Genomic DNA, 14,693 nt, shown 5'->3' on the forward strand with positions numbered 1-14,693 from the left:
GGCAGCCAGACCTTGTCCAGACTGAGGCCTGAGGGGTCCTGGTGTGATCCATGCAGGTAGAGCCTGGAGGGCATGTGGGGGATGGGCTCTGTGGGCACCTGAACATTACCATGGCAGAGGGGATGGAGGGCACCAGGGGACATGATTTGGTTTAGTTTGGTGAAACATTTTGAGCAAAGACCTGGTCTTGGAAGCAGAAGGAAAGCCTCATGGAGAGACAAGGAAGAAAACAGAGCTGGAAAATGAACTGAGGGGCACTGTAGAGGCTGAGGAACTGGGCTCTACAAATCCCTGCTCACCAGAAGGGATATTGCAGGTGGAGCTGGGAGGCCTCTTCCCTGTGCCCTTCTCAACAGTGCGTTTTGCTACCCTTTGAGACTCTTTCCTACAGGCTTGGTCAACTATGGTGTTTCACTGGTTCCATTTGCAGCTCCTGATTGTAGAAGTGTAAATCGGTGCAGCCTTTTAAGAGAGCAATTTGGCAATATGTAGCAAAATTGGAAACGCTCACACTTTTTAACTCAGCAGTACCATGGCTAGAAATCTGTCTCCTGGATGCACTCACAAAAGTATGCAGAGATTTATTTCCAAAGGTGGTCATGGAAACATTGTTTGTGAGAATGAAGCCTACCACAGGGGACAAGTCAGCCGATGATGACCCGCCCCTACAAGGTGGCCTGCAGCTGTGGAAGGACCGCAGCAGAGCCCGTGAGCTGGTCTCCGCACAGGGAGGCAGGGCAGGGGGAACTGTGCCTGTGATATGAGCCCACATATGAGCCATCAGAAAAACAACTGTGTAAGCATATGGGCAGGCCATACTCTAGAAACTGTTAACCATGGGTGCTTCTGGAGTAGGAGCAATAGTTTGGAGACTCATATTTCCCGGCCTTCCATATTGTTTCATTTGTTTGACCACATACATATATTATATTTGCATGTCAAGGGCGGGGCAAAGAGGCTGAGATGTGGCCCTGGAAGTCCGCATGGGCTGCGAGTGAGGCCGCGAGCCTGCTTCCGCATGTGCCCTGGACTTCTTCACACCTGCACTTAAGGCAGCAGCATGTTCTGCATCATGTAGAGGGATGGTGACTGTAAGGACACACCTTCAGTAGGGTGGGTGGGGCAAGGGGAGCCTGGACAATAGTGTCACTGCGTGCTTTGGGAAGTCTGCAGCGTTCCTCAATGCCCTGGCCATGCGAAGCCCTGAAAGCCCCACTGCTCCCTATTCATGTTCCTGCCTTGGGATATTTGGTCACCACCATGGTTTTCTGTCCCACAGGAGACACCCCGGCTCTGACAAGACCATGCTGCAGAGGTGGCAGGTACAGTGGCTCCTCCAGAGGGAACCCCTGGGAATACAAACCAGAAAATAGCTCAGGCACCAGTGATGGAGAAAGNAGAAAGTGTGCAGATTAATCAAGAAGGGAGCTTGCTTTCTTAATTTACCAAAATGTCTCAAATATTTTCCTGAGAAGATCTCAGTGATGGAAGGTGATTCTTGAGCACTGGAGTCAGAGTTGGGGAAGGAGAGAGCATGTGTGTGCAAGTGTGCGTGCATGTGTGTGTGCCATGTCCATGAAGGTGCGCACACACACACACACACACACACAGAGGAGTGGGGGTGGACACGAGGGTCACTTGTTCCTGTGAGGACACACGTGGCTCCCAGCTGGGATGAGGTGACATTCAGCCTCAGGTTCTCAGTGAAAGGAAGAGACCCCAAGGGTGTCAGTCATTGAAATCAAGGGATAAGGAGAAAGTAGCTCTTGGTGACCCACCTCCAAAATCCTCTCCCAAAGAGCAGGGTGAGGAAAGCAGTGACTCTAAGCATGCAAGTCCCATATCAGAGATGACAGCTATATTGGACTGTTCATTCACCAGATGGCCTTGGAGAATTTTTCCCAAATACAGTCCCCGTCTCCATTTGTGACTCTTCATCTTAAGGCAGAGGACCCCTAAGAGGGAGTGTTATCCAGGCAGTCAGGGACGGGAAAAGGCCCAGAGGAAGAGAAATCTTGCAGCCCAATAGGGAGGGCCTCTTTCTGCAAATCAACCCTGGCGATCATGGGGTGATAGATCCATAAGGGGGCCTCTTTCTCTGTGACTACCATGTCCCCTCTGCTTAGTTTTCTAACCACAAAAGGATCAGCAGTTAGTTCACCCCCAGCATTAGTTCTATTATCTTAACCAACCTTTGAGTATCACATCCAACATTTAACACGAAAGAACGTTTCATCCTTTGCTTTGGGTTGCTGCACTGTTTTATATTCCCTGACCACCTTAGCCTCCTGAATACACTTGCTTCTGTTCACCCTGCAATCAGGGTGTGCCTGTCTNGAAGAGACCCCAAGGGTGTCAGTCATTGAAATCAAGGGATAAGGAGAAAGTAGCTCTTGGTTACCCACCTCCAAAATCCTCTCCCAAAGAGCAGGGTGAGGAAAGCAGTGACTCTAAGCATGCAAGTCCCATATCAGATATGACAGCTATATTGGACTGTTCATTCACCAGATGGCCTTGGAGAATTTTTCCCAAATACAGTCCCCGTCTCCATTTGTGACTCTCCATCTTAAGGCAGAGGACCCCTAAGAGGGAGTGTTATCCAGGCAGGCAGGGACGGGAAAAGGCCCAGAGGAAGAGAGATCTTGCAGCCCAATAGGGAGGGCCTCTTTCTGCAAATCAACCCTGGCGATCATGGGGTGATACATCCATAAGGGGGCCTCTTTCTCTGTGACTACCATGTCCCCTCTGCTTAGTTTTCTAACCACAAAAGGATCAGCAGTTAGTTTACCACCAGCATTAGTTCTATTATCTTAACCAACCTTTGAGTACCACATCCAACATTTAACACGAAAGAACATTTTATCCTTGGCTTTGGGTTGCTGCACTGTTTTATTTTCCCTGGCCACCTTAGCCTCCTGAATACACTTGCTTCTGTTCACCCTGCAATCAGGGTGTGCCTGTCTGTGTGGGCACTGCCTCATGCACAAGATGTGCAGGCAACAACCTCGATGCCGGCTGCCTGTCCCCACCAGCAGAGCCAGGGTCTCCTGCCGAGAGCTGAGGGTTAGACCCCATGGCCTCAGGAGGATGTCAGTGTGTCTGGTTTATTCCCTTTGTTTCCTCTGGCAGAAAAGGGACATCAGCAATTTCGAGTATCTCATGTACCTCAACACCTTGGCTGGGAGGACCTACAATGACTACATGCAGTACCCAGTGTTTCCCTGGGTCCTCGCTGACTACACCTCGGAGGTAAGGCATCTGCATGGAGCCTGCGCAGGTGTCCTGAGGCTTTCCTACCCCGTAGCTAGAACACCCAAATTCAGCACACAGCTTCTGCTAGGAGGTTCAGTTACCTCCACCTGGGAACCTGGGCCTGAAGGCTGCTTGGTGCTCAGAGCTCTGGACCCCATGGTGGCCTTGGAGTCTACCTGGCTTCCTGTCCCAGCCCCACCTGTGAGATGATCAATACGACTAGTACAATTGCCAGTGTGGGCCCCAGAGGGCTTCCTGGCTTCCTCTCTACAACAAGGGCAACTGACACCCATGAGAGGTAGTCACAAGTGAGGTGGCATGGTGTCTGTTCCTAGAATCAACAGAGAGAGCAAGAGAGAGAATGTGCCACGCTCCCTATAGCTTGACTTCAGCAAAGGAGATGACAGTATCTGGGCTTCACCCAAGATCTGGACTGAGTCATATAGCAATAGAAGTTATTGGCAAGGTCAGGTCATTCATCTCTTCTGGCCTCTGCTCCTGGACCTTAGTAGGCAGAGAAAGGAGGAGGAAAACTACACAGCTGGACCACGGTGATGGCTGTGCCTGCGTGGTGATGACCAGCGAGGGAGCAGTGTCCCAACCCCCCAGGCTCTGCCATCTAGAGATGTGTTGGGCCATGTGTGAAAGACAGAAGGTGGCTGGGCCAGTGGTTCAGAGCAGCCTGTCCTGTCCTGTCTAAGGCTGCTGGGACTATAGACCCCAGGAAGTGGAAGAGGGGGCTTAATCTTTTGTGACCTCTCGTTCCCAATGAAGACACTTAGCACAGCACAGCTTCTCTTAGCAGCTGCATGTGCTACATACTGGGCTAATGGGCACTCTGAGGCTGAGGCATTTCGGGGCACACAAATCCCAGCTTTAGCTCACTGTTGCAAAGTGGTGGTTTATGCACCACTTTTGTTTAGCCCATATCATGTATTTAAAATTTTGATTACTTACCAGCACTTAAAAATTGGGAGTTTTTTTTTCCTGAAAATCTGGATTTCCAATATATTTTGGAAAATCAAGAGATCTAGCAACTATGAGCAATTCTGACCTAGCAAGACCAGCTGAAGCTGAGTGTGGGTGTCCACGTGTCCCCTTCGTCACTCCCAGGGGTCTCAGGACGGGCTACTTCCTGCTTGCTTCCCTTCCTTGCCACCTGTCCCTGCCCTGGCTTCTGCAGGCCTTTGAGCTGGGACACCCTGTGCCCCAGTGGAGCTGTGGCGATTCTCTGCTAGTGAAAAGAAAGAGGGCTAGATAGAGACACCCCCTCCTGTAAAGAAATGCAAACCCTGGGAGCACTGGGCTTTTCTGCTAACACGCAGAACCTCTCTGCTGAAAGAAAACATCTCCAGGACACCTGGCCCTGAGACTCCTCACGTCTCCAGTGTTGTGTATCCCAAAGGCAGGGAAGGGGCGGGCAGCAGGTTCCACTGCCCAGAGGGGAATCGGCCTGCAGGAAGGTGGGGATGTGCCTCTCTCATTTCATCCCAAACAGGTGATTTCTAACTTCCTATAAAGCCAGTTGGATCCTAAGCAAGGACCCTGAACTATGAGAGTAAATTATAGTTACTGCCCCCATGAGGGCAGGAGCCAAATGCCTCCTAGACAACAGGAATTCTTCTGAAAGTCTGTTTTTGGTAACTGGTGGCCATGTTCTGATTTGGGTCAACTTGGAACAGGCTCACTGTGAACTCAATCTTCCCCTCCTCTTATTTTCCATCTCTCCCCTATTAAGTCTTTGTGGATCACTGGGTCCGGGGCCATAAAACCGTGGCATGCCAGCTAATGGCCAGAAGGGCTTCAGACCGAATGACAATAAACCAATAAAGAGAACCATAAAACTAAAGAGCATGACTCTTGGGGCACAAGAGGGCATGGAGGAGTTAACTCCAGCTCCACATCTGCCTTCTAGACGTTGAACTTGACGAATCCCAAGATATTCCGGGACCTATCAAAGCCCATGGGGGCTCAGACCAAAGAAAGGAAGCTGAAATTTATCCAGAGGTTTAAAGAAGTTGAGAAGACTGAAGGTGGGTAGATCTCAGCTTGGTGTTTTGTGCAGTGCTGTTGATCTGAATGCCTTGAAATGATAGCTGCTAATGATTTAGGGGTCACCTAGCCTACAAATGACTGCATTTGAATAGAGAGGTCTTTGGGTAGATCTCAGCTTGGTGTTTTGTGCAGTGCTGTTGATCTGAATGCCTTGAAATGATAGTTGCTAATGATTTAGGGGTCACCTAGCCTACAAATGACTGTATTTGAATAGAGACGTCTCTCCTTCAGTGGTTAGCACCCTGGCTGCGCAAGTGAATCACCTGGGGAGCTTTCAAAAAATACTGGGATGTCCAGGCCCCACCTCTAGAAATTCTGATTAAATTAAGTCTGTGGTCAGGCATGGCCCAGGTGATTCTAACATGGAGCCTGAATGGAGAAGTATCATGCTAAGAGCTAGTAACTCCATACCTGGGACAGGCAAAGGTGGAGAGGACTGACATTCATTCAGCACTTTCTTTATACCAGGCACAGGCCAGCCTGCATTCATACCGTTCGTGCATACAATGGTCCGTTCCACAGAGAAGAAAACTTAAACTCGGAGAGTTTAAGCAACTCACTCAAGATCACAGCCTCTCAATGGCAGAGCCTGCATTTGCCTGGCTCTAGAATCTAGTTCCCAAACTTTGTCCACCCGCACATCACCTTTACAATGTTTGCCACATTCACATGCCTCCTGTATTCTTATTGCCTTAATGTTTTTCTTTAAGTCTATTCACTTCCTTAACTTCAATGCACATGTTTTTTTAATGCTGTTATCGGGCATGGTGCAGGCAGCAGCTCAGATGTGGAAGCACTTCTCAGCCATGTCCTTTTGTTGCAGGAGACATGACTGTCCAGTGCCACTACTACACTCACTACTCTTCGGCCATCATCATCGCCTCCTACTTGGTCCGGATGCCGCCCTTCACCCAAGCCTTCTGCTCTCTGCAGGTGAGCTGCTGCCCGCTCCCCATATACTCTAACATACACACACACGCACGCACAGCTATATCACACAGGCCAGGACCTGAGCTTGGACACGGAGGGGACCCCTCTGCTAAAAACTCAATCGTTATAAAGCCAGTAATTCCCACTTGATGTTGGTTCCAGGATTCTGGTCCATCCAGCCAAGACAGGCTGTTCTTCATCAGTTAAACCTACACAACAGAGTCTTGCAAAAGACTCTAGAAAATAGGGAAGAAGATATATGGAAAAAATACTTAACATAAATAAGATTTAGTGGAAAGAAAAAGCATGAAACTTGGATACTAGAAAGGCAGGCCGGCAAATATTAGAAAAATGAATACAAGGAAGAGTGAAAAGAATAGGACTCAAGACATCAGAATGCATAAATCTGTGCTAAGTACAAACAAAATATTTGAAGACTGAAACAAACAGCTGCATGAAGAACCAATGGACGCACCCATAAACTAACAGACCATTGTTATACTGGTGGAGGGCTGCCAGGTTTCACAAATAAAAATACAGGATGCCTAGTTAAGTTTGAATTTCAGATGAACAGTGGTTTTCAGATAAACAATGACTTATACTGAAAAATTATTTGTCGTTTATCTGAAATTCACATTTAGCTGGGCCTCCTGTATTTTACCTGGCAACCCTAAACAAGTTTAAGTGAGCCAGTCTGACGTCCGCCCGGGCGCGGGTGTCCAAGGCTTGTGGGGTTTCTGGGACAGTCTCTCATGGGCAGTGTTGTGTGAGTGCTGAGACATTCTTTTCCTCTCTTCCCGTCCCAACACCATCACCAGGATCCTGCTTCCAAGGAGTCTGTTATCCCAGGGGCATAGCTTTTGAAGGGGGAGACCCCTCAGGTAGCCCAGCTGCAGCCAGCTGGCTCAGCCGACCCCAAAATGAATACATCACAAGGCCCGAGTTTATGGGCTGATCCGATCTAGACCTTGCAGGGATCCTATGGAGAGGAAGGCATGAGCCACGGTAGGCAACAGGCCATTGAACACACATGTATTTGCTCCGACACCTAAGCCTCATCTCTAAAGAGCATGGATGTCCCAGAAACTGTGTTTTTGTCTGACCTCACCTGCAAGGTCATTCTTTGTGGTCACTCAGAGGGCCTTGACTCTGAGAGACAAAAGGCCACCCTGGGTCAGCACTAAAGCCAACTCCCAAGCCCTGGGCAGGAACAGGTAAGCAAGGTCAAGGCACTTTCTGCAGACAAGGAGCCAAACCCTCCTGTCTTCTGTTTCTTGGCACAGCTTTCTCTCTCCTTGACAGCAGGGCCTGTCTAGACACTGTATAACCCCCTCTCCCTGGAAATACACTCAAAAATAATAAATGTGCTTCCCATGAGCCTTGCTCAGGCAACAAGCATTTTAAGTAAGTTTGGTTTGGAAAACGAATAGTCCCAGAGCTGTACCCCATGCCAGCAATCCCATCCAGGTGTTGCTCATTAATCCACGAGAAACGATGATCACTGTTGATGTTGATAGTGGTGGATTCTGTTACTTCTTTCCATCCAGAGAGTTTCAGTGTTTAAATGTTCAGGATGCTTTTGAAGTTTTCTCCTGCTCCTTGGGTCAAATGCATTAAAGCCAGAAGACCCAGCTCCACCTGCTCTAAGTGTCTTTTCACATCCAAGGAGACGGAGTGAGACTGAAGTAGCCTCAGCTCTGAAATTTGCATCCCAGATCTGCAGCTTAATACATACAGAATCTCCTGCAAGTTATTTTACCTCTGGAAAAATAGGAAGTAAGGGTTAATTATGCACATCTTGATGGACTGCCGAGAAGATTAAATGAGAAAGTGTGGGGAAAGCCCCAGCTCAAAGCTTGACACTATGCAGGTGATCAATCACTGTTAGTTCCCTACAGGAGAACTAACTGCAGGCAAAACTTGTTCAAGCTGGTCTCCTCTCGCTGAAGCTAATTTAAGGCAGTCTGGACTGCAGCAAGGTATTCCAAGGTAGCATAAGCCAGACTAAACAGGTGTGCCAGGAACCCACGAGGAGATTTGGGTTACAGACAAGTTGAAGCTAATCACTAGTTTGAGCTTATTTTAGCCAGTTTAGTCCTTTGGTAATCATACAAAACTAGCTTGAGATGGTGTTAACCAGCGTGAGATGGTCCAAGCCAATTTGGTGTGCTTTAGGTGGCACAAATGCAGCCACCTTAGTTTGAGCTAGTGACTCCACACTGAAGTCTCTGTTGTGACTCCCAGTTTTTTGGGCTCAAATCTATCTTCAGCAGATTGGACCATCCGAGTTGGAATCATTTGGCCTCTCCATGTGTGCTTCTGAATTGGTCCCACTTTCCTACATTTAAATGGCTCTTCTAGTGGGTCGTAACCACCCCAAGCCTCTGAAGCCAGCAGAAGATCCAGCCATCTCCTGCTTCTTCCCTGTAACAAAAGATGCATTTTGGCTCTCAAGGGAATGGTTACAAAGGCTACATCTGTGGGGGATGTGCCCATCTCCCCTTTGGGAGTCCTGGGGTCTTCACAGACCTCCTTAGGAATGTTCTGGCATATTCTTAAAGTCAGGCTCTTCCCCTCCATCCCACCAGGACTCCAAGAGCAGGCCTGTTTCTTCTCAAGAGATGTTCGCTTCACCCACTGTGGTGACAAGGAAAGGGGACTCCTGTAGTCTCAACAGCCAGAAGTGCTGACATCTCACCTCAGCGTGGATCATGGAGTGGGGAAGAGTAAGAAATGGGGGAAGGGAGTGGAATCTGTGCAGAGAGGACTTCTTCACTTAGTGGAGACCAGAGCCCGTGTGCACTTAAGAGTCAGCACGAGAAAGTGCACACTTTCCCAGTCTGCATAAGCCAATTCTGCCTCTCCCCTACCAGCGTGAATAAGCCAGAGTGGAGACACTCTTGGGACAGGCTGGGGCTCAGGGCCCAGTGTCCTGGTCTCTGCTGTGCTTGACCTTGAGCAGATGACTTTCTTTGGAACCCAGTTTCCTTACTGGTGAAATAAAGGAGGTGGTGAAATGACTGTTTTTCATGACAGCACAAGCCTCTAATACTCATTAAGCTCCTACTGTGGGCCTGGATGGTGCTAAGTACGTTACATGTATTATTTAAAGCATTATTTTTCACTTCTTTATTGTGGTAAAATATGCATAACATAAAATTTGCCCTTTTACCATTTTTAAGTGCTCAGGTCAGTGGCATTTAGTACATTCATAGTGTTGTGCACCCATCACCACCACCCACCTCCAGAACTTTGCATCTTCCCACACTAAAACTCGGTACCCATTAAACACTAACTTTCCAATCATCCCTCCCCCAGCCCCTGGCCACCACCATTCTACCTTCTGCCTCTATGAATTTGACGACTCTGAGTCTCATGTAAACATTATCGTGCACCGTCTGTTCCTTTGTGGTGGCTCCTTGCACTTAGCAGTTTTGTCCATGCCTTAGCACATGCTGGAGTTTCCTAAAGCTGATGCTGCACTGTATGCATCCACCACATTTTCTCTGCTCATCCACCTGCACACACTGGGGTGCTTTCCCCTTTGGGTTGTTGTGGATAGTGCCACTGAGAACACTGTTGGGCCTTACATGTGTCAGTATCTCACTGGCCCCTCACAAGGTTGCGAGAGTGTTATGGAACGGATGTCAACAGAGAAGCAGTCAGCACTCAGAGGGTTGGAGTGTCAGGTAGTTTATTATGCCAGTGGGCCCAGATGAGCTAGCACTTCCAAATCTGAGCCTTGAGTTTAGGTCTTACAGGGTTTTTATAGGTGGACTCCTTTGGGTCCTTTTAAGTTTTGTTCTCTCAGCATTCATGTAGCCAGTATAGTAGTCATTGCGATAAGCAAGCATGTTTACAAAAGTGGGATGTAGTCTGTTTGTGTTGCTGTAACAGAAATACCTGAGAGTGGGTAATTTATAAAGAACAGAGGTTTATTTGGCTTACCGTTCTGGGACAGCTGCATCTGGCACAGGCCTCAGGCTGCTTCTACTCATGCTGGAAGATGACAGGTAGCCGGCAGGTACAAGCAGATCACATGGCAAAAGGAAGCAAGAGAGAGGGGAGGTGCCAGGGTCTTTTTACACAACCATCTTTCATGGGAACTAATAGAGTGAGATCTCATTCAGGACCCCTCCCCCAGGGAGAGCATTAATCCATTCGTGAGGGATCCACCCCGATGACTCAAACAGCTTCCAACACTGTCACTTTGGGGATCAGATTTCTTCTGCATGAGTTTTGGGGGACAACACATCCAAACTCTATCACGGGAGTAGAGCAGTTGATTATCAGTAAAGCTGATACAATAAGCAGGTTCTGTTCTAAAGGNCCTTTGGGTCCTTTTAAGTTTTGTTCTCTCAGCATTCATGTAGCCAGTATAGTAGTCATTGTGATAAGCAAGCATGTTTACAAAAGTGGGATGTAGTCTGTTTGTGTTGCTGTAACAGAAATACCTGAGAGTGGGTAATTTATAAAGAACAGAGGTTTATTTGGCTTACCGTTCTGGGACAGCTGCATCTGGCACAGGCCTCAGGCTGCTTCTACTCATGCTGGAAGATGACAGGTAGCCGGCAGGTACAAGCAGATCACATGGCAAAAGGAAGCAAGAGAGAGGGGAGGTGCCAGGGTCTTTTTACACAACCATCTTTCATGGGAACTAATAGAGTGAGATCTCATTCAGGACCCCTCCCCCAGGGAGAGCATTAATCCATTCGTGAGGGATCCACCCCGATGACTCAAACAGCTTCCAACACTGTCACTTTGGGGATCAGATTTCTTCTGCATGAGTTTTGGGGGAACAACACATCCAAACTCTATCACGGGAGTAGAGCAGTTGATTATCAGTAAAGCTGATACAATAAGCAGGTTCTGTTCTAAAGGCAAAACAAGCTACCGAAATAATTAATTTTGTATTTTTCCAACAAGAGGGCACCGTGCTTAATCTTGGTTCCTGAGTCTCTAGTAGGTCACACTGCTGGCCTGAGGTCCATCAGAAAATAACAATGGAGATGCAATGGAGATCCACTGTACATTTGCAAGATCATATTCCCAGTTGAATGGTTCAGAACTCTTCACGGGACATTACACATGGGTACGCACCAGCAGCATGACTTGTAGACACAGCACTGCAGCATGCGTGCCACTTGCCCCTGGTGCATCCAGTGCACAGTGGCATGCAGCGTGGTGGCTCTGCGGTGGAGCACTTCTGCCATCGCTGCTGAGAGGCAGGCATGGGGCTCTCTGGGCTCTGTGGCCTGCCCACCTGCACTACACAGAGAGCTGTTGACAGCATGAGATTCAGTTTCCTGGTATGCAAAAAGGAAGTACTGATTCCTTCCTAATGCACCTGCTGTGGGGAGTAAGCGAGATCACCTATGTATGTGTGCAGCTCTCTCAAGGCTCTAGCACAGGACAGACAGGCCAAGAGAAGGCTCCTGTGCTGCATATTCTGATTCCGAGTGAAAGGGTGCTTCATTCCCCTCACATTTAGATGATGTTAAGTTTGGGCTGGTCTAAAATTGATGATCCCTCTATTATTGCTGTGCTCGTTTACCTTCCTGCCCCAAATCTGCTCTTACAATGAGAAAGTCTTACAATCCAATAAACATGGCATATGCATGCCCTGTGTGATGTGAACAGGTGGCACATGCAGGCCGCGTGACCAGGCACCTGTCGACTGTGTACTCTGTTCTCCCCAGCCCCTGGCAGTGTGAGCTGCTGTCTGCCAGGGCTGGGGGCTTTTCTCCCCCAACTGTAGCCCAGGTGTGCTGGAGTCCTTGGGAGTCTTGCCTGCCTGAAGCCCATGTCTGTGAGTCACCAGGAGGCCGTGCCTGGCCGGGGCCCCAGTGCAGGCATCTGTTTCTACGCAGTAAGAGCACCAGTTTCTCTCAGGCCTGAAATCAGACCCAGCCTGGGTGGGGCCTAGCTAGGTGGCCTGCGCCCAGCGAGGATGCAGCGGCAATGGTTGCTGCTGCTGCTGCTGCTGCTGCTGCTGCTGCATTTAATAAGAAAGAGAAATAAAGTGCTGTGTTAATTAACTCACAGCCCATGTGAAGTCAGCTATTACCAGCAGTGGGGAAGCGTTTTCCAAACCACCTGAGGTGAGATGGCTGGGTTTTGTGTAAGACAGATGCTAACTGCAGAGAGAACCGAGAACCATGGGGTAGCACTTTGGCCCATCTTGGCTGTTTACCTGGGAGCTCCTGGTGGAGGCAGGCCCGGGGAGCTAGCGCTAGGTCAGAGCAGAGTGTGTGCCCGGGGGAGACAAGGAAGCCAGAGCGCCTGGGTCTGTGCCATGACCCATGAGACCCCTGCCTGCCGTCTTCAGGCCGGAGGCAGCTGGGTCTGCTGGGCTGGACTCAGAAGCCTCCAGCTGGCCCTGATTGCAGCGCGAGGACGTGGGGTCTGGAAGGGCCCAAACTGGGACTTGCCCAGGATCCTTCAGGGTCTCTAATTCTGTGTAATTACTATTATACAGACTCAATGAGGAGCATTGGGAAAGGCATGTGTAGTAGGGTCAGACAGTCCTGGGATAAGCTGCTGGCTCTAGAACTTTCTAACTGGTAGTGCCAAATAACTGAGCCCCACTTTCCTCATCCTCTCAAACAAGTAGATGGTGGGCAGTTTGGGCCATTTCTGAGTGCTCCTGTATGTCTGCTCTCCTCTTCATAGCAGGCAGCATGTGTTTCCACGTGATTTGTGGGTGTCACTTGTTTAGAAAAAGGCCACGCCATATGGGAAGGAGAGCTAACGGCTACTCTGGGGTCAGCCAATCCTCAGTTGAGAGCAAGATTGACCAAGACAGCTGGACTAGTACGTGGGCTTCCCAAACAGGGTGGGACCCATGGCTTTTGCCTTATTGTGTAGAGTGTTAGGGCCTGAACTTTTTCTGCAGAAACCCACAGGAACGCTGTGTGCAGCTCTCTCTTCCCTCACACTTGTGCCCCTTTACTTCTTGGTGGTGGGATTGCTTCAGACCTGCCCTGACAGTGCACTCCCTGTGTCCCACTCTTAACCCACAGCTGTCCCCAGCGCTAGAGGATCCCACCCGTGCTCATATTCCCACATACCTACCTCCCCTTTCTTGATTTTTGAGCTCCAGGTTGCTTTCCCCATGCACACAGATTGGGGTGTGAGGCCGGGATTGCTCCCCATTCCTAGTCTGGAAGGGAAAATGACGTAGGGGTCAGATTTACTCAACACCTCTTTCTGTGTGCCTAGGGTACTGCGTGAGGTACATCACTCGTGCACACACACACATGCCCATATGCACACGCTGTCACATGCAAACTCACATGCACACAATTCACATGTGCACACTCTTACATGCACATACACTTTCACATGCACACTCACATTCACACACTCACATGCAAACATCACATACATGCACACTCACATGCACAAACATGCAAATACTCACACATGCACACACATGCACACACACACATTCATGCACACCCACTCACATACACATGTGCACACATGTATACTCACGTGCACACATATGCACCCACATGCACACATACTATTGCTCTCATACCCACAACAATCATCCAAGGTTTGCAGAAGAGGGAATGGGCAGATTAAGAGACTCACTGTGTTCATCTTGCAAGTGAGTGAGCACTGAAATTCCCGCCCAAGACTTCCTGGTTCTGCAGCCAAAGTGCTTTCCTCTTTGCGCACTCTCTTTGATGGACAAGGGACTGCTGTCTATCAACAGATGGATCAGTGGCGTCTTGTGAGTGAATTGTTTGCATGAGATACTTTTAGATTATTGGAAAGAAAATCTGCAGTGATAATGAGTTGTCAGCCTGCTCATAAAACCGATCCCATTAGCTAGATGTGTCAGTGGGTCAATTTGGGTCAGTCCCACCCGGAGGGAAGAATAGACTTTCTTGCATATATTATAAAAACATCCGTGCGTTTGGTGCCCTTGAGCACAGGCAGTTACTGAACTTGTTATGGGCGTGGGTCAAGAATTAAATGTTGTTCATGCTTTCCCTACCCATGTTGGAGAAGTGCTTGAGAATGTGGCCGTTGAACTCCTTGTCCGGGGACAAGGAAGCAGGTAGACTCTGTGTCTTCACACAGAAGGAGCAGTGCTTGTGATGTAGAACATTCCTTTAAGGGTGTTTCCAGTTTTAATCGATGTCCCATAATGAGGAACTTCTTCCTGAATTTAACTCATGTCAATGTCCAGCCGCAGTCCTTGCCAGCCATTTTCCCCCTATTATTTTGCTCTTAATTTTGATTCGTCTCTCAGTGATATTGAGCACCTCTTAAAGTATTTTAATTGAAGAAAGATGCCTGGGTTTTATTATCTCTGATCCCTTAAATATTCAAAATACATTTCAGGCATCTTTACGTATGAGTGGCGTCTTACCTGGGCAAAGATCTGTGTGCCTTTTTGCTGCAGAGCTCTGTAGCCCTGGCTTGGCTCCACTGTCTTCTGG

At 48.7% G+C, this 14,693-nt stretch overlaps 1 protein-coding gene across 1 annotated transcript in view; it reads left to right on the forward strand.

The window, feature by feature from the left end:
- The window catches only part of WDFY4 (WDFY family member 4), a 309,512-nt gene that overhangs the window by 268,306 nt on the left and 26,513 nt on the right, over positions 1–14,693 (forward strand). The window contains 4 exon segments of the mRNA XM_008576041.1: positions 1,280–1,322; positions 3,130–3,249; positions 5,168–5,285; positions 6,131–6,240. Coding sequence (XP_008574263.1) covers positions 1,280–1,322; positions 3,130–3,249; positions 5,168–5,285; positions 6,131–6,240 — 391 coding nt within the window.

This window comes from Galeopterus variegatus, unplaced genomic scaffold, assembly GCF_000696425.1.
Source record: "Galeopterus variegatus unplaced genomic scaffold, G_variegatus-3.0.2 Scaffold1276, whole genome shotgun sequence".
NCBI classification, from domain to species: Eukaryota; Metazoa; Chordata; class Mammalia; order Dermoptera; family Cynocephalidae; genus Galeopterus; species Galeopterus variegatus.